This window comes from Leuresthes tenuis, unplaced genomic scaffold, assembly GCF_036924035.1.
Source record: "Leuresthes tenuis unplaced genomic scaffold, fLeuTen1.0.hap1 SCAF_14, whole genome shotgun sequence".
In the NCBI taxonomy this organism is placed as follows: domain Eukaryota; kingdom Metazoa; phylum Chordata; class Actinopteri; order Atheriniformes; family Atherinopsidae; genus Leuresthes; species Leuresthes tenuis.
The window spans coordinates 12,207,200-12,231,365 of NW_027325368.1; the positions used below are offsets into that span (position 1 = coordinate 12,207,200).

General features: G+C 40.7%; 1 protein-coding gene across 1 annotated transcript in view; it reads right to left on the minus strand.

The window, feature by feature from the left end:
* The window catches only part of obscnb (obscurin, cytoskeletal calmodulin and titin-interacting RhoGEF b), a 55,541-nt gene that overhangs the window by 23,001 nt on the left and 8,374 nt on the right, over window positions 1-24,166 (minus strand). Inside the window, exons 10-48 of the mRNA XM_072364197.1 lie at window positions 23,057-23,332; window positions 22,708-22,983; window positions 22,303-22,584; window positions 21,899-22,180; window positions 21,494-21,775; window positions 21,089-21,370; window positions 20,106-20,387; window positions 19,655-19,930; window positions 19,294-19,566; window positions 18,942-19,208; window positions 18,590-18,859; window positions 18,232-18,498; window positions 17,763-18,029; window positions 17,567-17,679; window positions 17,315-17,468; window positions 17,060-17,221; window positions 16,828-16,932; window positions 15,698-15,964; window positions 14,756-15,025; window positions 14,398-14,664; window positions 14,008-14,274; window positions 13,545-13,811; window positions 13,190-13,459; window positions 12,840-13,109; window positions 12,419-12,685; window positions 11,135-11,401; window positions 10,720-10,986; window positions 10,247-10,513; window positions 9,773-10,039; window positions 8,796-9,062; window positions 8,325-8,591; window positions 7,844-8,110; window positions 7,372-7,638; window positions 6,514-6,588; window positions 6,009-6,083; window positions 5,399-5,494; window positions 4,654-4,725; window positions 719-985; window positions 51-320 (exon numbers count right to left, since the gene is read on the minus strand). Coding sequence (XP_072220298.1) covers window positions 51-320; window positions 719-985; window positions 4,654-4,725; window positions 5,399-5,494; window positions 6,009-6,083; window positions 6,514-6,588; window positions 7,372-7,638; window positions 7,844-8,110; window positions 8,325-8,591; window positions 8,796-9,062; window positions 9,773-10,039; window positions 10,247-10,513; window positions 10,720-10,986; window positions 11,135-11,401; window positions 12,419-12,685; window positions 12,840-13,109; window positions 13,190-13,459; window positions 13,545-13,811; window positions 14,008-14,274; window positions 14,398-14,664; window positions 14,756-15,025; window positions 15,698-15,964; window positions 16,828-16,932; window positions 17,060-17,221; window positions 17,315-17,468; window positions 17,567-17,679; window positions 17,763-18,029; window positions 18,232-18,498; window positions 18,590-18,859; window positions 18,942-19,208; window positions 19,294-19,566; window positions 19,655-19,930; window positions 20,106-20,387; window positions 21,089-21,370; window positions 21,494-21,775; window positions 21,899-22,180; window positions 22,303-22,584; window positions 22,708-22,983; window positions 23,057-23,332 — 9,252 coding nt within the window. The remainder of the gene's footprint in view (window positions 1-50; window positions 321-718; window positions 986-4,653; window positions 4,726-5,398; window positions 5,495-6,008; window positions 6,084-6,513; window positions 6,589-7,371; window positions 7,639-7,843; window positions 8,111-8,324; window positions 8,592-8,795; window positions 9,063-9,772; window positions 10,040-10,246; window positions 10,514-10,719; window positions 10,987-11,134; window positions 11,402-12,418; window positions 12,686-12,839; window positions 13,110-13,189; window positions 13,460-13,544; window positions 13,812-14,007; window positions 14,275-14,397; window positions 14,665-14,755; window positions 15,026-15,697; window positions 15,965-16,827; window positions 16,933-17,059; window positions 17,222-17,314; window positions 17,469-17,566; window positions 17,680-17,762; window positions 18,030-18,231; window positions 18,499-18,589; window positions 18,860-18,941; window positions 19,209-19,293; window positions 19,567-19,654; window positions 19,931-20,105; window positions 20,388-21,088; window positions 21,371-21,493; window positions 21,776-21,898; window positions 22,181-22,302; window positions 22,585-22,707; window positions 22,984-23,056; window positions 23,333-24,166) is intronic.

The window sequence follows — 24,166 nt, forward strand, 5'->3', positions numbered from 1 at the left end:
AAAATACCCCTTCTCGTCCCAAGAAATGAAATGCTTATTGGCTCCCTCACCTCTAACTGTCAGCGAAGCAGTGGAAGTATGATTTCCCACAGTGAAAGTAACTGTTCCAGAGTCAGCTGTGGTGACACCTCTGAGTGTGAGGCTGTGCACCCGGCCCTCTGCTTTTATCAGGTTCATTTCATTATTCTGCAGGGGGACGTCCTGGAGTTTCCATTGGACCAAAGGAGTCTCCTCGTGAGAAAGAAAACACTCGAAGTGGACATCTTCACCCTCGTATACAACGCAGCTCTCCAAAAATTTCAGTATGTTAACTTCGACCTCTGTTTGACAAATACAGCAGCACACAGATATTCACGTTCAAGTTCTTCAGATATGCAAATAATAAAGAGTTTTGCATTATGAGAATGTGCAAGAAAACAGGGTCTGGTGTGTTAATGTTTGTGAAGAGAGAAAGGAAAAGGGCACAAACAATAAGATCAGTGACCAAGCGCTATAGAAAAGTGAATGAATGACTTTCTTTCACAGGAAAACAGTGAAATGTTAGGTAGGGTGCAAAAATGAAGAACCTCAAATAGGATTTTTAGATGTAAGGTTGATGCATTTCATGCGCAAGTGTTGCTTTGGAAGAGGACGGACAATAAGATGGAGTGATGCGGGACAGGAAGGGGGGAATCCAGAGGATGCGTATAAAGAACAGTCTTGAATAAAGAGATCCTACCCTTCACAGTGAGGACAGCTGAAGTCTTCTGGCAACCTGTGTCGCAGGAGTATTCTCCTGAGTCAGTTTGATGCAGTTTAAAGATGACAAGCTCAACTGCAGTCCCTTCCTGTTTCAGATGATACTTGCTACTGGTTGCCAGCACCCTGTCACCACACCTCCAGACCACACTGGCTCCTGGCTTAGTGGTTTCACAGCAAAAATTGGCACTCTCTCCTATCTGCCTTTCAAGGTTCTGTAGCTGGGTTTTGAAAAGGATGGGCTCGGCTGTGGACAATTGAAAAAAGGAGCAAAGTTAAAGAGAAATGAAAGCACAAATAAATGTGGTTCGTATTTTAGTCTTCCACCCACATAAACTGCCGTGTAGGTGTCAAAGAAAGAACAACAGCGGAAGTGGAAGTCAAAATCTTTAGTCGGAGATTTAATCCTATGGTTGAGTCAACCTTACAAAGCTGCAGCTAAAGGCCACTCGAGTGCTTTAACTACTAAAAACATGTTGCAGAGAGCATACCCTTCACAGATAGTTGTGCAGTACTTCGACGATCTCCAGTGTCACATGTGTAGCTCCCAGAATCCTCCGGGTCTACATCATGGATTACTAGTGTTGCCAGATGACCTGTTTGTCTAATTTCATATTTGGTACAAGGACAAAGCCCAAGTTCTCCTTTCCTCCACTCTAAAGGAACACCAGGTTTAGAAATCTCACAGTGTAACGACACACTGCGCCCCTCCTCCACGCTCTGGCTTTGCAACTCTTTTGTAAAAATAACTGGAAGAGCTGAGGAATGAAAATAAATGACTAATCAACTTGAAAATAAGAAACAGAAATGAGCAAATATAGTGAGGTGAAAAGGACTCAACTGAAAAAACTAAATGACACAATGGAAAAGAAAGACGACATGAGGCAGATGGGTGCCATCCTACCATTTACTTCAAGAGATGCTGAACTTAGTGTGTCCTCTGAACAGCATGAATAGCTTCCCGTGTCTCCAGGTGTCAAATCAAGGATGTGTAGCTCATATCTAAAGCCTGTTTGTTTTAGCTGGTACTTTTCTCCACAACTCAGGACTTCAGTTCCTTTCTTCCACTCTACTTGGAGTCCAGATTTAGAAAGCTCACAGCATAGAGTGACAAAACCTCCCTCTTCAGATACTTGGCTCTCCAGATGTCGAATGCATACGACTGGAACAACTGGGGATTAAATGATTAAATGTACATGTTGATATGTAATACTGCAATCCAAAGTCTTTTTTTTTTTAGATTTGATCTGGAATGAAGATCAGAGTCTGTTGTGAAAATAGGTTCAGTTGGACTTACCTGACTGAGAACTAAAAACTGAATATAGCACTATCCTGTAGACTTGTTTTGTTCCTCACATATACAGAAACACACTCATACATATACAACAACAATGATGCACAGATGATGATCCTTGTGTCCATTCAAAACGTGGTAGTAACCACGCATTCAAAATGTTTGTTAACCACAGGCCTTAACTAGTTTTACCTGAAAACAACAAACCATATCCACATATCTGGCATTCACAGTGAACAAAGCACAATCAGGCTGATTACACGTCTCATAAAAATCTAAAGGAAAACAACAAAAATGATGAGGGAAAAAACACTGCACAACCTCAACAACAAACTACACATTATGTAGAGCAATTACTGGGATACTATTGTAGTTTTGATACTGATATAAGTAAAAACAAGGGAGTCAGACCGATGACAATCCCCTCAAGACATGATGATTCCTGAATGGATCAGTAAGATAATCATCCAACAGCATGTGCTTTGTCAAAAAATACAACACAAAAAAACCCCTCATATTTTCAGCACAAATCAGCATATTTTACATTTAAGAACTCCTGCTTCTTAGCTTCAACTTTGGATGTCTTTATTGAAGTTGGGGGATTTTCTGCTGTGACTGTAATTATTCATTAAGAATACAGAAGAGTAGGTTTTAATTCAATTAAAATTGTAACTTCAGCGTGACCTACATACATAACAATGTTATAAATCTAAAGCAACATTCTACATGTTTTAAAGCCACAGTGGCCGAGACAATATAGTGCAATCTACACTATCATCACTTGAGAGTGATAGTGGAAACGTTCTTGATGGTTGTACATGTTACGCATAGTCAAACACTGCACTGAAAAGGCTTTTTCAATAGTGGCAAACAGCAACCAATTCATTTTTCCAAGTGTACTGCATTCATTTAAAGAACATTTGTTAGTAACTGTCCAGACATTTTATAAATGTTTTCTGAAAATGAATACTATCCTGCATAATCTAAACTGGGCTTTTAGCACAAAACAACATACAGACTCAGGCTCAAGTACATAATCACCAGTCACTATTTGCTGTATGCCTCACAAACCAAAGTACCTCAAGTATGATTATTTATGGTAAGACTACCTAATCAAAAGTCCTTTTTTTAAAAAAATAAAAAACAACAACTCACAATATCAATAATAGTCTGGAAGAAGCAACTAAAGACTAGCTCTACAGCAAGTATTACACATTTGAAGGGGAGGATTCAGTTAGATGCAATTTACAGCTTGATCACTATATGTTATAACAAACTACACCCTTTTAACTTTAACCTAGCCTTAAAACTCATACATTGATCTATTTATCCTTATCAGGCGTGTGGGGGACTGGAGAACGTTCAAGCTTACACTGCATGAGTAGGGCAACACTCTGATGTAAGGCATTGATTCCATTGAGGGGAAAATAATGTAAACTTAAACTTGCAAGCGATACAGACAAGCTGTGGCTAAATATGAAACACATATTTAGACTCACCATAAAAAGTAAGGAACAGAATTAGAACAAGAACATCTACATATGGTTGCATATAGACTGAGAGAAATGTAAAAGTATTGTGCACTATGTTGTGAGGCAGAAGAATGTCAGCAAAGACCTGGAATCTTTGCATATCTTCCACTAGCTTCATGACACTAGCTTGGTGTCATTCCACTAAGTAGCTTGTTTGAAAGCTTTTCAGGAACCAGTATTTGTAGCTAGGATCAAAAACAACATTAAACTTACAAACCTACATAAATGAGGCCTATAATCCGAAAGCAGCCAGCCGTCACCAAATACACAAAGAGTTGCTTTAAATAACATGTCTACAACACTGACGGATATCAAAGCATCTGACAAACACATGCAAACGTGTCAAATTTTTCACCTCTCACCTCGAGCGCTATGAAAATGTTTTTAATCTCTTGTTTGAGTAGCTCCTCTTTAGGGGGCTTCTCAAGATTTTAGAGTCACAGCTGTTCTGATTAAACACAGTGATTGGTCTCAAGAAAACTCAAGCAAAATGTAATATTCAAATCAAAAGACAGGCAGCTAATGGGAACAAATAAGTCTTCGTACCAACAATCAGTCCCATGTGACCAAATGACCCAGAGAACAGAGATCCGTAAACTCTGATATCAAAATTATGTTGTTGTTTTTTTTCCGGCAAAAAGTAGCACAACTACAGTAAGTAACACCGATCGTGACATTTGACATATCAATAAAATGACCACATTTACCAAAAAGGTACACAAAATAGAGCAGGGAAAGCCAAAACTAGATATCTGGTCAAATACACACATAGCCTGGAAAAGCACAGAATGTGAACCAATGAATGAGCCAACAAGTTTCAGCACCAGTCGACAGCCAGGCTCAAGGTGGCATTCAAGTTCTGAATAGCCTTGAATAACAGACCGATTTATTACAAATGCACACTACATCAGAGACAATGTGCAACTTGACAAACTTCACTGTGTCGTCAATGAAGCACACATGTTTGGATCTTGGTCTGTTAACCTTAGCAAGAACACCTGTAAGTGGCAACACAAAGATGGTAATGAATATGGCCATAAGCAGCAATGTACTCTACAGCCAAGAAGAAAAATATAAATCAAGAGCTACCTTGCGCAGGCTCTTTGGTCCCCTGGCTCTGAGTATCTTGTTTGGCAGCTGTTCCAGCAGCAGTCTTCTCAGCTGGGATACAATACAAAATTACTCTTGCAATCTTACAGAGATGAGTTCAATGACCTGAAGACAACAGCCAGCCATTGCCAAGTATAATTGCAAATTATGCACACTTCACCGTTGCCTGCTTTTTAACTCTGCAGACTGAACAATGCCCTTCTATTAAAGTAAAAAAATACTGATGTTCATACAGTCAGTGTCAAAGGGATGCTTGTGAGAACAGGAGGCAATTACAAAATATAATTTTTTTAAATCAGGCTTCAAGTAAAACCAAGCAAATTCTCCATTTTTTCTCACAGGTCAATTTGGGGATCCAGCGGAAAGCAACAATCCGAAACATCACTTATGACAGTACCAAATAGCAACAAAATAACTGGTGCGTAAACAAAGAAGTGCAGAACACAGAATTAAAACAGGCACGCTACAGAGTTCACAACAGAATACAACAAACAAAACAGCATCATAGAGTTGAACTAAAAGAAACAACAATAACCTTCACTCTATATATTCAAGCCATTCAACTATCTGCATACCAGACAGACACCAAAGCCAAACTGAGCTGCCATTCCCCCACAAACCTTCCAGTTCTGCACTGACGTTGAGAGATTTCAGCAAGCCAAAAGTGCCATGTTTACAGCATTGAAAGCACCCATTAAACCCATGCCGACATATGTTGCATTACCTTTAACTTCACTTTCAAGATCTTGTGAACCTCTCTTTATCTCTTGATTGAGAAGAAGCTGTTTAGGGACCTCTCCAGTAGTTTGCAGTGTTACAGCTATAATGATTGAACACAATTTCAATTTGACACATGAACGCATCAGCTGCATGGAATGCTTATGTCTCATCACGAAAAAACCACAGCTGATGGTCGTAAATATGTCTTTGCGTCCACAGTCTGCCTCCATGCGACAACGTAACACAGAGAACACAACAATTCATGAATGCTTAGATTGAAATGATTGTTTTATTAGAGGCACAAGTGGCAAAAATGTGACATAAGCCATAGCATAATCACAACAATAACCAGCAAGTGCAAGTAATAGCACCACTTAAGCCAAGACTAAAGGTCTGGGTAAACACATGTATGGCCTAAAAGAAGCCTGTAAGAAGCCAATTCATGACCAATCAGTCAGCAGCTTGCAGAGAGACAATTGTTTCAAGTTCATAGAAGCTTTGTGTTTTTGTTCAATTCTGGCTTCACCTTAACAAAATGTTGCACTGCACACACCAATTCATTACATTTGAAATGTGCTGAACAAACAAGCAAAGGTAAGAATTGAGAAAATTACCTTCTACAATTTCATTTATCTCCTGCCTCTTCTGAATGTCTTTAGCAGCTATGGAAGTAGAGTCAACCATCTTGACTGGAATGCAAATACAGTTTTGACATAGAAATACCACCTGAAGTATTACAGCAGAAAACAGCGACATTGCCAGATCCTTTTAAACTGCATCTTCCTCTCAGACAACAAAACAATTAGTCATACGACACAGAAGACTGCGGGAACGCAAACACCAGCCGACAAGAGGTATCGTTCTGAACCCAGAAGCATGACACCAACACAACTGGCCCAAACAGACAGAGGGAGCATTTAGCACGGGACGCAACAGAAGCACCTATCGTTTAAGAAAAAAAAGACCATAAATTGTGTAGATATTTATCACAAACTGTGCAGACAACAAAGTGCAAGCACAATTTGAAGGATGACAGCATCACTGTCAACACAAATGCCAATACCAAGACACACAGAGCGCATTAAGCTGAAAGTCTCGTGAGCTATTTTCTCTTCATACCTTCTATTTTTTCTTTGGTCTCCTGCTCCTTGGATTCTGGTTTAGCAGCTGAAGGAGGAGCTGACAGCTTCAGAGCTGAGAGAAAAATCGTTTAAATTTATTTCCTGTAAAATATCTATTAATATCTTTAGCCTACCTATCAAGGTAAGCTAAATGTCACCTGATAAATGGTCCTGAAAGCAATTTCAGGGGTAATTATGCACCATAAAACACTGTTAGTTGCTCCAGTACAACATGAATGAAAGTTTATGGATAAGCATCAGCACTTTAACCACTGAAAACTAAAACGTACAACACATTAAAAGGCAGGGTCTCCTAAACTGTAAGAAATCAATAACAGGAGCCCTTTGTTAGTTTTCCAATTTCGAATCCTCTTAAAGGATAAGTCCAAAAAGTGACAAAATATTCACGAGAAGGAAGGAAAATTCAAACTGCAACAGCAAAGAAAAGCGACTCAGGCAAATTCTTTCAACCTCTGGAGCCACTAAAATATGAAGGGACCATCTCATTAACTATGTCAGACATCCAAAAACTATGCATTTCATAAGCAAGCAAAAGAAACAAAAATGATATAACATCAAAACAGTGGAAGAAATTTCATAGCAAATGCATCTGCTACAGATACATTAGCTACAGTCCAGACAGAATTTGTATAAACAGTATAACTTTAATACAATCATGCCACCAACTCAATCCAATCAACATCACATTTCAAAGTGATATGTGAGTGAATGTCAGCAGCACATTGCATCAGGTGTCATGACAAAATGCTACAGCACAAATGTGAGACCCATCAATAAATTGCAAGAAAAAAAAATCTTGACATACTGCAGACATTTAAATCACAAATCCTCCTACCCTTGATCTTGATGCTAGCTGTGGTCTTCTGGTCTCCACACACACAGCTGTACTCTCCACTGTCTTCTGGCACAACCTTGTTGATCAGGAGTTCGTTCACAGAGGCCTTCTGCTTCAGCTGGTACTTCTCTCCAGATTTCAGGACTTCTGTTCCCTTCTTCCACTCCACTGGGACTCCAGGTTTGGACAGCTCACAGTTCAGAGTGATACTGGCTCCCTCTTCAGCTTCCTGGCTCTCCAGCTTCTGCTTGAAGGTCACTGGTTGGGCTGAGCATGAATTAGCTTGTTAGTAACCAGTGGCATGCAGTTGTATAAGACATAGAAAACACAATGCACACAAGAAACAAACACAAAATCACAAATGCGGAGGAAATGCAATAAGAAAATACATGTAAAGTTAAACTTTTACAACTGAAACATTGCTTAAAGAAATTGTATAAAAAACCCATGGCTCTGAAAATCCTCTTCCTACCCTTGATCTTGATGCTAGCTGTGCTCTTCTGGTCTCCACACACACAGCTGTACTCTCCACTGTCTTCTGGCACAACCTTGTTGATCAGGAGCTCGTTCACAGAGGCCTTCTGCTTCAGCTGGTACTTCTCTCCAGATTTCAGGACTTCTGTTCCCTTCTTCCACTCCACTGGGACTCCAGGTTTGGACAGCTCACAGTTCAGAGTGATACTGGCTCCCTCTTCAGCTTCCTGGCTCTCCAGCTTCTGCTTGAAGGTCACTGGTTGGGCTGAGCATGAATTAGCTTGTTAGTAACCAGTGGCATGCAGTTGTATAAGACACAGAAAATACAATGCACACAGATAAACAAACACAAAATCACAAACAGAGAAGAGGTGCAATCCATAAACATATAGAGACTTCAAAATAAAAATACCTACAAATGAAACATTGCTTAAAAAAATTGTATAAAAAACCCATGACTCTGAAAATCCTCTTCCTACCCTTGATCTTGATGCTGGCTGTGCTCTTCTGGTCTCCACACACACAGCTGTACTCTCCACTGTCTTCTGGCACAACCTTGTTGATCAGGAGTTCGTTCACAGAGGCCTTCTGCTTCAGCTGGTACTTCTCTCCAGATTTCAGGACTTCTGTTCCCTTCTTCCACTCCACTGGGACTCCAGGTTTGGACAGCTCACAGTTCAGAGTGATACTGGCTCCCTCTTCAGCTTCCTGGCTCTCCAGCTTCTGCTTGAAGGTCACTGGTTGTGCTGATGGTTCATTAGTTAGTTAGTAACCAGTGGCACTCCATGACAAAATACATAAAAAACACAATGCACACAAGAAACAAACACAAAATCACAAACGCGGAGGAAATGCAATAAGAAAATACATGTAAAGTTAAACTTTTACAACTGAAACATTGCTTAAAAAATTGTATAAAAAACCCATGGCTCTGAAAATCCTCTTCCTACCCTTGATCTTGATGCTGGCTGTGCTCTTCTGGTCTCCACACACACAGCTGTACTCTCCACTGTCTTCTGGCACAACCTTATTGATCAGGAGTTCGTTCACAGAGGCCTTCTGCTTCAGCTGGTACTTCTCTCCAGACTTCAGGACTTCTGTTCCCTTCTTCCACTCCACTGGGACTCCAGGTTTGGACAGCTCGCAGTTCAGAGTGATACTGGCTCCCTCTTCAGCTTCCTGGCTCTCCAGCTTCTGCTTGAAGGTCACTGGTTGAGCTGATGGTTCATTAGTTAGTTAGTAACCAGTGGCACTCCATGACAAAATACATAAAAAACACAATGCACACAAGAAACAAAAACAAAATCACAAACGCGGAGGAAATGCAATAAGAAAATACATGTAAAGTTAAACTTTTACAACTGAAACATTGCTTAAAGAAATTGTATAAAAAAAACCCATGGCTCTGAAAATCCTCTTCCTACCCTTGATCTTGATGCTAGCTGTGGTCTTCTGGTCTCCACACACACAGCTGTACTCTCCACTGTCTTCTGGCACAACCTTGTTGATCAGGAGTTCGTTCACAGAGGCCTTCTGCTTGAGCTGGTACTTCTCTCCAGACTTCAGGACTTCTGTTCCCTTCTTCCACTCCACTGGGACTCCAGGTTTGGACAGCTCACAGTTCAGAGTGATACTGGCTCCCTCTTCAGCTTCCAGGCTCTCTAGCTGCTGTTTGAATGTCACTGGTTGGGCTGAGCATGAATTAGTTTGTTAGTAACCAGTGGCATGCCATTACATAAAACATAGAAATTACAATTCATACATAAAAAACATAGAAACAATTACAAACACTGAGGAGGTGTAATCCACAAAGACATGTAGACTTGAAAAAAAAAGAACATTTACAAATTAAACATTTCTTAACAATTCTTCTAACATGTTTTTATTATTTCTAATAATTCTGACTCTCTGAAAATCCTCTTCCTACCCTTGATCTTGATGCTGGCTGTGCTCTTCTGGTCTCCACACACACAGCTGTACTCTCCACTGTCTTCTGGTACAACCTTGTTGATCAGGAGCTCGTTCACAGAGGCCTTCTGCTTCAGCTGGTACTTCTCTCCAGATTTCAGGACTTCTGTTCCCTTCTTCCACTCCACTGGGACTCCAGGTTTGGACAGCTCACAGTTCAGAGTGATACTGGCTCCCTCTTCAGCTTCCTGGCTCTCCAGCTTCTGCTTGAAGGTCACTGGTTGTGCTGATGGTTCATTAGTTAGTTAGTAACCAGTGGCACTCCATGACAAAATACATAAAAAACACAATGCACACAAGAAACAAACACAAAATCACAAACGCGGAGGAAATGCAATAAGAAAATACATGTAAAGTTAAACTTTTACAACTGAAACATTGCTTAAAGAAATTGTATAAAAAAAACCCATGGCTCTGAAAATCCTCTTCCTACCCTTGATCTTGATGCTAGCTGTGCTCTTCTGGTCTCCACACACACAGCTGTACTCTCCACTGTCTTCTGGCACAACCTTGTTGATCAGGAGTTCGTTCACAGAGGCCTTCTGCTTCAGCTGGTACTTCTCTCCAGACTTCAGGACTTCTGTTCCCTTCTTCCACTCCACTGGGACTCCAGGTTTAGACAGCTCACAGTTCAGAGTGATACTGGCTCCCTCTTCAGCTTCCTGGCTCTCCAGCTTCTGCTTGAAGGTCACTGGTTGTGCTGATGGTTCATTAGTTAGTTAGTAACCAGTGGCACTCCATGACAAAATACATAAAAAACACAATGCACACAAGAAACAAACACAAAATCACAAACGCGGAGGAAATGCAATAAGAAAATACATGTAAAGTTAAACTTTTACAACTGAAACATTGCTTAAAGAAATTGTATAAAAAAACCCATGGCTCTGAAAATCCTCTTCCTACCCTTGATCTTGATGCTAGCTGTGGTCTTCTGGTCTCCACACACACAGCTGTACTCTCCACTGTCTTCTGGTACAACCTTGTTGATCAGGAGCTCGTTCACAGAGGCCTTCTGCTTCAGCTGGTACTTCTCTCCAGACTTCAGGACTTCCGTTCCCTTCTTCCACTCCACTGGGACTCCAGGTTTGGACAGCTCGCAGTGCAAAGTAACAATAGCACCCTCTTCAGCCTCCTGGTTCTGAAGCTTCTGTACGAATGTTGGTGGCAATGCTGAATGAGCAAGTTTTCAATAGTTGTCAAAATCGGGGGAAGTTTCACCGAAGTGTTTCTAGCAAAACATGATCAAGCCTAATAAAGCAGACTAATACAATGTAAACTTTTCCAAAACTTCACTGACGAAGACTACATGGATTCATACCATTGACTTTCAAAATTGCAGATGTCTTCTCGTCTCCACGGAAACACAAATATTCTCCACTATCTTCAACCTTCGAATTCATGATCTGAAGTGTACAGGAGGTGTCCTTCTGTTTCATGTCATACTTCTCTCCTGGTTTTAGAATTTCAGAGCCTTTCTTCCACTGGATGTCAGCAGCAGGTTTTGATAACCGACAGGAAAGTGTCACCGCCTCCCCTTCATTTTTGGTCTGGTTTTTTAGCTTCTCACTGAAACTTGCTGGTAGGGCTAAAATAAAATAAACAGTGTCTTGTTCATACGAAACATGTTGTTGGATTTTGTTTGGCAGTAAGGATGGAAGCGAAATCACAAGTGCAGATAATGGAGGACCTGAGATGTCTCAGTTGTCCAGCATTTACTTATGAAACTCAAATATGATCGAAGTTTGATGTTCCTCTTAACGAAAGTTCACCTTCAACATATAAACTTACCTCTCTCGTTGCAGTGCAGTAAAATGAAATCACTTTTTAAATGTAGAAGGTGTAACAAGACAATGCATGTCGATGTAGGTCACTTAGAAACATCACCACATGCAAATGGATGAATTTCACAGTCTATGGCGGTGCTAATAAACCCTCAATCATACAAATCTCAAGACAAAAATGAAAGAAATGGCACAGGAACAAAAACCAAAAGCACATCCTTCTGTGACATAAAGCAAACAACGCAAAGCACATGGGGCACAAGTCTCTGAGAACCAGTTTTTAATGTTCCCGAACCTAAATATCATTCAGAAAGCTGTTATTGTGTTCCAGCCACCACTATACAGTACATAAAGCATATCAGTAGAACCGACAAGGCAAACAAATGTTGCAGATTCCTCTTCAAAACAATAACCAATGTCTTTTTTTTCCAATACAATCACAGACATAGCTTTTAAAACAAAAGCAAACCATCCAATGAACTCAAGTCATATTTATCATCATAGCATAAACTAAGCCGTATAAGCACAAATAAAGCAAAATACAAGTGCTCAAAAGTTTCAAGAACATTCAGTATCGGTCACAAAAACCATGCAACATGTATAAAATAAAGTGACAAGATCAATTAATCAAAATGTTAAATTTCAAATGTCTGATATGCGGGGTCTGTACTTATCTGTAACTATATGACTTTTATTCTGCTCAACTGCTTGTGAAACAGTTAATGGATGTCTCAGTGAGTTTCATCTATGGAGCTGAGGGGATCAAAGTAAATTTGGAATCTCTTGTCTTACCGTTGTACTGCACATGCTTAAGTTCTCACCTTTAACTGTCACCTTTGCCATGCTCTTGGCAGTGCCCACGTCACACGTGTAGATATCAGTGTCTTCATCCTCCAGGTGTTTGATGGTGAGAGCTAAGACCCTCTCCTTCTGGGACATCACATATCGGCCTCCTGCTTTGAGCTCTGTGTGGCCTTTAAGCCATACGACTGTGGATGGGGTTTGTGCTGTCTCACATTGCAGGGTCACAGAGCTCTTCTCATCTGCTTGGCTGTCCTCCAGCTCTTTAGTGAATTTATGGATTGGTTCTGTTAAAAAGAGAAGCATTGTCAAATGTCTTAGAAAAACAAGATTAGCCAAAAACCCATAACACGTGTAGTTAAGATAACAGCTAGCTTTTCAGGGCAGTTTCACACAATATGCGTCTTCACTTAAGTGGCGTAAGATTATTTTCAATCTTACCCTTTATTTCCAGTTTAGCTTTGGTAGTTGCACCTCCAACAACTTCACAGCTGTACTCTCCAGAGTCTTTAGCAGACACATTACGGATGGTCAGCTTCATCACCTTCTCCTGTTGGCTGATCTCATATTTCTGGCTTGTTTTGATGGCTTTGCCTTCCTTGGCCCAGTTTACAGTAGAACGAGCCTGTGTCACCTCACAGGTAAAAACAGCATCTTCGCCTTGAACAGCAGATGTATTCTCAAGTCCCTTTGACACTGATGAAGCTTTTCCTGTCAAAACGGATGAGAAAATATTTATTTCAGAGTCATTTGTCTTTGGTCTCCGGGCCTCTTAAAACTGTTGAACTTACCTTCCACAGTTAATGTTGCTTTGGAGCTCAGGTCTTTAATGCTGAAGACCACCTCACCAGAATCCGCAGGCGTGACATCCTTGACAGTCAGCATATATTTGCGTCCTTGACTGGAGATCTTAAAGCGGCCTTCATTTGTAGCAGTTTGGCCATTGACAGTCCATGTGCACTCATCTTTGCTCTCGCGAGACAGAATGCACTCAAAGCTGCATGTGTCTCCCTCATTCACCTCAGCTGATTTCAGCCATTTTGTTATTCCAATACCAATTTCTAAGGTAAAAACCATAAGATGTATTATTTACCACTTCTGTTTGTCTAAACAATACAACATGTACAAAATGATAGAGATACTCACCTCTTACAGTGACCTTTGACTTGGAGACCTCTGTGCCAAGATCACAACTGTACTCTCCCGCGTCCTCTTTGGTGACATCTTTGATGATCAGTCCCAAAGACTTGCCCGTGTGAAGGAGCTCGTATTTTGGTCCAGCTTTTAAGACTTTGCCATCTTTTCTCCATATTGGGGAAACCCTCGGCTTTGATGCTTCACATGCCAGCGTTATCATGCCCTTCTCTTCTCCAATGACATCATCTAGTGACTTGAGGAACACAGCACGCTTCTCTGCAGGGTTGTTTAGAAAGGTAAGATTGACTGAGGCATATATCACATTCTCAGCCCTAAGGTTAAGTAGGTTCACTGAACTTGAAAGTGTTTATGTTTGCAGTAAAATTGTAATTATTCCTGGCAAGCCGATATATATCTGAAATATCAAGTTGCTTCAGTAATTTCAGTAAATAAAGTGGTTGGCAGTCCTCACCTTTGACCTTGAGTGTGACAGACTCCTTCAGTTTCCGGACTTGAAAGACGATGGTCCCCCCATCCTGAGGTGCCAAGTTCTTCAGCGTGAGCTTGTGGACCTTCCCCTCATGTGTGATGGTGTTGACTTCATTACTGCAGAGCACTTTGTTATTCAGAAGCCACTGCACCTCTTCATCTTCATAGTTAATCTCACATGTGAACACGGCATCGCTGTCTTCATCAACCTCTGTGTCAGCCAGGTGCTTAGTGATCTTAATGTCACGCACTAGTTGATAGAAAAGAGACATTAGTATAAATTTGATGATCAGATAGGTACACTTGCTTTCACTGATGATTTATTTTTACATAATTGTTGCATTTTTGTTGCTTTCAGAGGTGGATATTGCACCTTCAACAGTAAGGGTCCCTCTGGTCTCTGCAGGATCTGACTGACAGCGATACTCTCCACTGTCCTCCTCAGTCAACCGTTGAATGGTGAGTTGGGCCCTTGTAGCCTCTTGTTTCATGTTGTACTTGTCTGAAGCTGCCAGAGCTACCTGACCTTTGAACCACTTAATCTGTTTGGGTGGGGCGGAGAATTTGCAGGTGAATGTGGCCGAGCTTTTCTCTTTCGCCTTCACGTCTTTGATGGGCTCTGCAATCTCAAGTGGACGCTCTAAATATATGAAACAGTTGGTGATTAGGCACAGAGGCAGCATTACAATATCACTCGAAAAAAGTTATTGTGGCCAATTCCAAACATTTACCTTTGACTGTGAGAGTTGCTGAGGATTTGCTCTTCCCAGCTGTAAACTGTACAGGTCCTGTCATTGATGCTTTGGTCTTTTTGAAAGTGAGACGGTGCATGGTGCCTTCTTTCTCCAACTCAACATCAGCACCCTCCTGCACAGGAGCTCCATTCAAAGTCCATATAGGAGGTTTTACCAGTTCCATACTGATTTCAACCTCAAAAACAGCTGCAAAGGGCTCTGTCACCTCTACTGAACTGAGTTCTCGTACAATGCTGATGGACTGCTCTGCAGGGATCGTGAAAAAGGAACGGTTTATTGGAACTCAATATGAAGATTTCATAAAATGAGAGTGTTTCCAATGATTCACTTTTTAAAAACACAAACAAAACTGCAAATGGCATCCAATATTTTGCATGTATTGTGAATTTCAACTTGTAAAACAATGGAAAAACTGGGATGGGTACTGAGAATTTTTTCAAGAACTAAATCAAGTAATTCCTCTATCTACAATAGGATATACTAATATAAGTGCACAACTTGAACAAAAACACCAAAACTCATACATCATACAATTACAAGAACTTACTGTGGTATACCTACAGAGGTTTTTAGTCTGTGACAATCTGACAAAATTCCCACCAAACTTCACCCTGAGACTAATCTATCAAACACCTGCACAGGTTACTTCAACTGCAAAGACAGTTACATTTTGCCATGTATTTTCTGGGCGGAGAAATTAGTTTCAAGTCAACTAATTTAGTAGGACAGGCTTGTTACAAAATAGTTAGGAAATAAATCAACAGAATTTTCCATTAAATCCCATTAGTACATTATTTCACATATAGAAAACCAGTGCCTCATTGCCTAGGAGCTGATGGCTTGTTTTGTGGGAATAGTGTATCTATTCACATCAACAATAAGTTTCCAATTGATCTTTGTCATCTTCCACTTTGTTACCTTCCACAAGTAGTTTACAGGACGTCTTGTCATCAGTAGCATCGCAGGTATATGTGTCTTCATCCCCGGAGTCCACGTCGTTGATAGTGAGCTTTCGGTACACATCTTCACTTTTAATCTCGTACTTTTTGTTCGGCTTGATCTCCATCTTGTTTTTGAACCACTTCACCTTTGCACTGGCACGTGACACTTGGCATTCAAGATGACCACGATGCTTATACATCGCTATCTTATCCCTGAGTTTCTTCACAAACTTGGCAGGAAGCTCTACAGTAACAATAATACTTAGTGAATGAACACTATTACGCGAGCAGCATATTAACACTAAAAGCTATGCCAGAGGCCTTGCCGAAGCTATTGCTTTAGCGCATAGCAGTAGATGGCAGGCACAGTCCAGACTGAATGATGCCAAAGCCAAAGCAAATGGGACTAAAATATTATGATACATCATCATTTTTTAGGCATCTTGAGCTCAACCCTTTTTTTTTTTTCAAAGCTGAGGCATATAGCAATAATATATACATGACTTGAAATTTCTGTTACGGTATTAAGAAAGGCTCTATCATAAGAATTAGGCAAATTGTGCATGTTTATTCCATTTACAGCAACTACAATGCATCCTTTCTGCCTCAGAACTGAATAATCCTTACATAGGAGACTTCTAAAAATCAAATGTATAAACCACCAAGATCTGTTGTTATGGAGATGTGTTTATTGTGCCATCAGGCCTCAATGAGGAATAACAATGTAAATGTTAGTTGCAGCCGGATATTTATCTCATCAGACTAAATACTGTCAGAATGATGCACTATGTTGAGTCTTTTTCGTGAGAAATCATCATGTCTGTCTATCATCATCATCATCTGCCAAAATACAGAATCAGAATCAGAAATATTTTATTTATCACCGGGGGGTGACTGAGAAGACAAACTCTAAATTTAGAGGAAATGTTTAAAAGGTGCAGGTAGGTGTAATCATTGCATCTTTCTGATAGCTTTTGAGTGAATGAGAGTAATCCATTTGCAACAGCATTAAACATTGTAACATCATGGTTAACTGATTCCATGCATAACTGGCTACATTATTCACTGTTGAGGGATTTATAGCACAAAGCAGACAAACTCGCTCACCTTTCACTTTCAGTGTTGCTGCTGAAGATGCTTTCTCAGCTGTGAATTTAATCTCACCAATATCATCAGGGGTAACGCATCGAAACAGCAGTACATAAGTTTTGCCTGGAATAAGAAATAACGTGGTGTTAAGAAAATATGTCGTAATATTATTCTGATAAAAACTAAAACACTGCATGAATATGCATGAATTCAAAGAATTTTTTTATCTTTTCATTTCTAGAAGCCTTACCCTCTTGTCTCATCTTGATGTTGTCACTAGCTTTGAGTTTGGTATTTCCTTTGTACCACTGGCACTCCACGTCATCATGTGAGATTTCACAGACAAACGAAGCACTCTCTTTCTCCATCACCTCCACATCCTCCAGCTTCTTCACAATCTTGACATCTCTGGCTACAGCGACAGTTCAGAGAACCCATTTCAACACTACACCCTCATGAACAGACCTTTACTGATTTGTTACTTTGTGATGCGATTAATAATTACCATGAACGGTGAGCTTGGCGGAGGTGTTATCGTCAGCGGTGCGACAGATATAAGTGCCTCCATCTTCGGGCGTGCATTTGTTGATGACCAACGTGCGCTTTCGGCCCAAGGAATGAATGCCAAAGCTCTTCCCCGGTTTCAGTTCAACGTCATTCTGCAAATGTATTGTTTTTCAAAATATTTCATATTCACTGTATTTCAAATCATGTTATTTCCCCGTTGAGACACTGAAACAATATGATAATTTCTTACCTTGAACCATTTAACATCGGCATTAGTTCTAGACACTTCACATTCAAATGAAGCCTTCTCCTTCTCAGGAACACTGATGTCTGCCATGGGTTTGGATATCATAGCAGGAGGTTCTGCACAAACAACACATTTTAGTTTAAGTTACAATGATTGATCAAGCAAGACCCTAACAGCAGCAATGGCAGGCAGAACTGACCTGTGACAATCAGTTTGCCTGAGGTATGGACTCCCTCTGCTTGGAAGGCAATAGTTCCAGCATCTTCCCTCTTGAGATTGGACAGTGTCAGGGCATGCTTCTTTCCCAGGGCTGTGACGCGGCAGTTTGTTCCTAACTTTATCTTGGCCCCATCTCTGGTCCACGAGCCTTCAACATCAGGCTGACTGAGCTCTACCTCAAACGTTACTGTCTCTGTTTCATGTGCTTTGGTTTCTGTTAGACCCTTTATTACTTGAATCTTCTTCACTAAAAGGGGGAAGAAAAGAATTTACCGTGCAAGCATTAGTAAATGATAAGACTTTGTGACTTGTAAAGCAATTAAATGAATCCACAAAAAATATGAACAGAAAGTAACATGCTATTCTTATAGTTAAAATACTGTATGTTATCATTGTAGTATGAATCCTATTTCCAACACTTTATAGAGGTGAACAACGATCAGTCTTACTCTCAACAGTGAGCTTGGCCTGGGTCTTGTCATCCAGAGTTTCACAAGAGTAGATGCCGCGGTCAGCACAAGTTACACAGTTGAAGACCAGAGCCTGCTTAGTTCCATCAACCTTGATCTGTACATTCCCAGCAGGCTGCAGCACTACACTGTTCTTCATCCACCTGACTTCATCTGACACCTTACTGAGCTCCACTTCCAGCCTTGCTTCACTTTGCTCCTCCACTGTCAGGTTTTCCAGCTTTTTCTTAAATGTCACAGGTTCATCTGAAATGGGTGCACAGAATTTTAGAATAATTTGGAAACTGCAGTTTTAGATCATGAATGCAGATATTCTAACACTCGTCCCCATTCTTACGTTGTACTTGAAGGGTAGCTTTGCAGCTTTTGCCTTCTGCATCAATACTAATCTCTCCTGCATCTTTCTGGGTGACAGAGGTGATGGTAAGTGAGTAACTCCCACCACCGTGCTCAATTTTGTACTTGGGTCCAGCTGTGATGGGTATACTGCTGTGGAACCACTTAACATGGACGTCTGCTGGAGTGACAGCACATTTGAAAATGGCGTCTTTTCCTTCCATTGCAGCTACATTGTTCAGTTTGGTGGTTAGCCTCACTTGTCTTGGTGCTGAGAGGAATGAAGCAGACTCATATTAAATTAATACCTTCTAACTCTAAACTGTTTTGTTATGATTGAATTGATTATTTACCTTTAGAAGCTACTTTAGCAGAGGTCTTGTCATTTTTACATTCACAGCTGTATTCTCCTTCATCTTCCTTAGTCATGCCAGTCACAGTAAGAACCCGCTTAGGACCGTCTGTTTTGACACAGTGCCTGCTACCAGGCTTAATCTCACGGCCATTATGGTGCCAGACAACGTCCCCTGAGGCCTGATTTAGTTCACAAATCAGGCTAAGTGTGCCTCCCAGTTCCACTGTAGCAGGTTTCAAAGGCACAACAAACTTCAATGCTGAATCTGAAATGAAAGCATGAGAGTTCAACTTCAAAACAAAATCTACTATTTGCAGAGATCTATACAGAAATAATTGCTTCTGACTTACCTTTAACCTGAACTTTGAACTCTATTTTGTCATCAGTGGTTTGACAGGAGTATGTTCCACTGTCTTTGGTCTCTACAGATTTCACTATCAGAGTACGATTGATGCCATCTTTTTTCATTTCATACTTGCTGCTCTCCTTGAGCTCCACACCTTCTCTAAACCACTTAACATTACCACTCTCTGTGGTCAGTTCAGTGGCCAAAACAATGCTTTCACTTGCTTCAACAATAAATGTGTCTTTGACAAGCTTTTTCTGGAATTTGACGGATACGTCTACAAACAGAGGAACACTTTTTAAATGCTTTGTGCAAATAATCATCAATCCAGTGGCAAAATCAGTTAGAACTCAAATACATTTTACCTGTCAAACGAAGTTTAAATACCAACTTCTCTGTTCCAGCTTCACAAGTGTATTCTCCGGCATCCCTTTTCTCCATTTTTTCTATCACCAGCTCACGACTTTTGCCCTTTGACTCCATGTGGATGCCCTTGCTGGAAGTCAGCAGCTTGCCGTCCTTGTACCATTTCACCTCTGCCTTGGAATCTGAAACCTCACAACTCAGAGTGGCTTTCTGGGTGAGAGAAGCTTTCACTTCTTTTTGGACTGACTCCTTGTTAGAGAAGCCAGCTGGTGGTTCTGCAGAAGAGACTAAAAATGCATTAACACAGGCAAAATCTTTCTGCGCGTGCGCATGGATTAAGCTAACAAATACAAACTCCCAAATACAATAGAAAATTAGGGCTGCTTAACAGGACAAATTCAGTGTGTTTCTATACTGCAGAAAATAATTGCAACATCTTTTCCCACCCACCTGCCACTTGTATCTTAAAAGCCATCTTCTCAGTGCCAGCCTCACAGACGTACTCTCCAGCATCTTTCTTCTCCACACTGTCTATCACCAGCTGGCGGCAAATGCCCTTTGACTCTACATGAACTGTCTTGCTGGAGGTCATCTGCTTGCCATCCTTGTACCATTTCACATCTGTCTTCACATCAGCTACCTCACAGCTCAGGGTGGCTTTCTGAGAGAGAGTGGCTTTCACCTCCTTTTGGACAGACTCCTTGTTAGAGAAGGCAGATTTGAATTGGATCTCTGCAGAGGGAATAAAAGAAAATGCCACCGTAATGCTACATCTTCATTTTAACACATCACATATGCTATTTAGGTGAGGTAGAAGCCAAATACAGACAAGATTATCATCTTTAATAGTTAAATATTGTAAAGCAGAGAGGAAGTAAAGAGGCAAAAAAGTGGTATAGCCAAAAATAGTTAAACACAAAAGTGAATTAGTTAAAGAAAATAAGAATCATGAAGACTAACAATGTAAACAAAGACCTGTTCTATCATCAATACACCAAAACTTTAGTAATTCAACAAAACCCAAACACAAAAATATCTGTATAAATAAATATACATTGATAGATATCAACTATCTCACAGTTCAGGGCAGATTTCAGTGAAATAGTAACTTTTATCTTAGAGTAGGCTGACTCTTTGCTGAAGCTAGCAGAGGTTTGAATTTTAGTAGGAGTAACCATATAGCAGTCAAGTGATAGTTCTGTTACCTATATGAACGCTAAAATGACATGCAAGGACAAATCATACACATGGAAAAATAATTAATTATGTAACAATAACCTGCTAAGTAACAGAGGCATAAGACACCCTTAGCTAGATAGCAAACTGGTGCTACAAGACATCAAAAGAAGGGAGTTTGAAAACTTTGAAAAAGGATTATTAAAAATCATCTTACTCATCTCAATTAGGTATTTATCAATCTGCATTCTACTTACCCTCAAGGTGTATTTTAAAGGCCATCTTCTCAGTGCCAGCTTCACAGATGTACTCTCCAGCATCTTTCTTCTCCATGCTGTCTATCACCAGCTGGCGACTCTTGCCCTTTGATTCAGTATGCACTGTCTTGCTGGAAGTTAGCAGTTTGCCATCCTTGTACCACTTCACCTCTGTCTTTGTGTCAGCTACCTCACAGCTCAGGGTGGCTTTCTGGGAGAGTGTTGCTTTCACTTCTTTTTGGACAGACTCTTTTTTGTAGAAGGCTGACTGGACCTGTGTATCTGTGGAGAACATAAATGTGGGTGAAAAGGTTTTTTTTCCCTGGGAATTGAAAGGTACCTGTAGTACCTGTCAAGTATTTCAACTGAGTGAAAACAACAGGACATTTAAGTCCTTTATCCTACCTGCCACCTCAAGTTTGAAGACAAGCTTTTCGGTCCCAGCTTCACAGATGTACTCTCCTGCATCTTTCTTCTCCACACTGTCTATCACCAGCTGGCGACTCTTTACTTTTGATTCAGTGTGCACTGTCTTGCTGGAAGTTAGCAGTTTGCCATCCTTGTACCACTTCACCTCTGTCTTTGTGTCAGCTACCTCACAGCTCAGGGTGGCTTTTTGGGAGAGTGTGGCTTTCACTTCTTTTTGGACAGACTCTTTTTTGTAGAAGGCTGACTGGACCTGTGTATCTGTGGAGAACATAAATGTGGGTGAAAAGGTTTTTTTTCCCTGGGAATTTAAAGGTACCTGTAGTACCTGTCAAGTATTTCAACTGAGTGAAAACAACAGGACATTTAAGTCCTTTATCCCACCTGCCACCTCAAGTTTGAAGACAAGCTTTTCGGTCCCAGCTTCACAGATGTACTCTCCAGCATCTTTCTTCTCCATACTGTCTATCACCAGCTGACGGCTTTTGCCCTTTGATTCAGTATGCACTGTCTTGCTGGAAGTTAGCAGTTTGCCATCCTTGTACCACTTCACCTCTGTCTTTGTGTCAGCTACCTCACAGCTCAGGGTGGCTTTTTGGGAGAGTGTGGCTTTCACTTCTTTTTGGACAGACTCTTTTTTGTAGAAGGCTGACTGGACCTGTGTATCTGTGGAGAACATAAATGTGGGTGAAAAGTTTTTTTTCCCTGGGAATTTGAAGGTACCTGTAGTACCTGTCAAGTATTTCAACTGAGTGAAAACAACAGGACATTTAAATCCTTTATCCTACCTGCCACCTCAAGTTTGAAGACAAGCTTTTCGGTCCCAGCTTCACAGATGTACTCTCCTGCATCTTTCTTCTCCACACTGTCTATCACCAGCTGGCGACTCTTTACTTTTGATTCAGTGTGCACTGTCTTGCTGGAAGTTAGCAGTTTGCCATCCTTGTACCACTTCACCTCTGTCTTTGTGTCAGCTACCTCACAGCTCAGGGTGGCTTTTTGGGAGAGTGTGGCTTTCACTTCTTTTTGGACAGACTCTTTTTTGTAGAAGGCTGACTGGACCTGTGTATCTGTGGAGAACATAAATGTGGGTGAAAAGGGTTTTTTTCCCTGGGAATTTAAAGGCACCTGTAGTACCTGTCAAGTATTTCAACTGAGTGAAAACAACAGGACATTTAAGTCCTTTATCCCACCTGCCACCTCAAGTTTGAAGACAAGCTTTTCGGTCCCAGCTTCACAGATGTACTCTCCTGCATCTTTCTTCTCCACGCTGTCTATCACCAGCTGACGGCTTTTGCCCTTTGACTCAGTATGCACTGTCTTACTGGAAGAGAGGAGCTTGCCAGCTTTGTACCACTTCACCTCTTTCTTAGAATCAGAAACCTCACAGCTCAGAGTGGCCTTCTGTGATATAGTGGCTTTCACCTCCTTCTGGACCGACTCCTTGTTAAGGAAAGCTGATAGGGCCTCTGATGGATAGTGACAAAAAAAATATCAGACACTATTCATTTAAGCTTAGTAATTCGTAGCAAAAAATCTTACCTGCCACATGGATGTTAAAGGTCATCTTCTCAGACCCAGCTTGGCAGATGTACTCTCCAGCATCTTTCTTCTCCACACTGTCAATCACCAGCTGGCGACTCTTACCCTTTGATTCAGTGTGGATTGTCTTGCTGGAAGTTAGCAGTTTGCCATCTTTGTACCATTTCACCTCTGTCTTGTCATCAGCAACCTCGCAGCTCAGGGTGGCTTTCTCAGAGAGAGTCACTTTCACCTCCCTCTGAACTGTCTCCTTACTGAAGAAGGCTGATTGAGCCTCTGAAAGTCAGTGACAAATACAGAGCTGTTGGGACAACTAACTAAATTTACCAGTGACTGACACATACTGAACTGAAACATTCTTCAGTAAGTTTCCTAAAAGGCTAAATGACTTTCAGAGCATCAGTCAACACAATAAGGATAGAAAATAGAAATCAAATTATCGAGGAAAAAAAGAAACAAATTTAAAACAAGAATATTAAAAATAGGCAGGGGCATGATGCAACTTTCTTGTAGTTTGACAAATTAGAATTTGGGATTCTTTTGGAAAATCACAGACACTGGGCACTGTGGGATTAAGAGCAGAAGGACCATAAGACTTGTTATCAGAACACAGATCAAAATCCAGCATGAGTGATAGTGGGGATATATTGGTCTCATCCCTGCACATGGCATGAGTTAATTGTCCATCAGCAAAGTCATCACTTTTACTGAATGATACAAACAGGATTTGAAACAACATACTGTTTGTCGACATGTAGACAACATCTTGTTCAACAAAAGCTTTGTTTCTTTTAGCAAAATTATGCCAAACTACATTATGCATGTATTACAGCAGCATGTTTGAAACTAAAGAGTCAAAGTAATAAACTTACCCGTCTGCAGTCCAGCCATTGTAAATATTTGGCCTATACATATTTGACCTCAACAACTACAGACCAGTTTCCCTAATATCTCACATCACAAAAGTCCCAAAGAGACTGTTATTGACTAACTTCAGGGAGCAAGTAAACACTTTTCAAGACCCACTGCAGTTTGCCATCATCTACTTACCTCTGGACAAAAGAGGCAGGACGGAAAATACAATCTCCTGGATCATTGATCCACAGATTA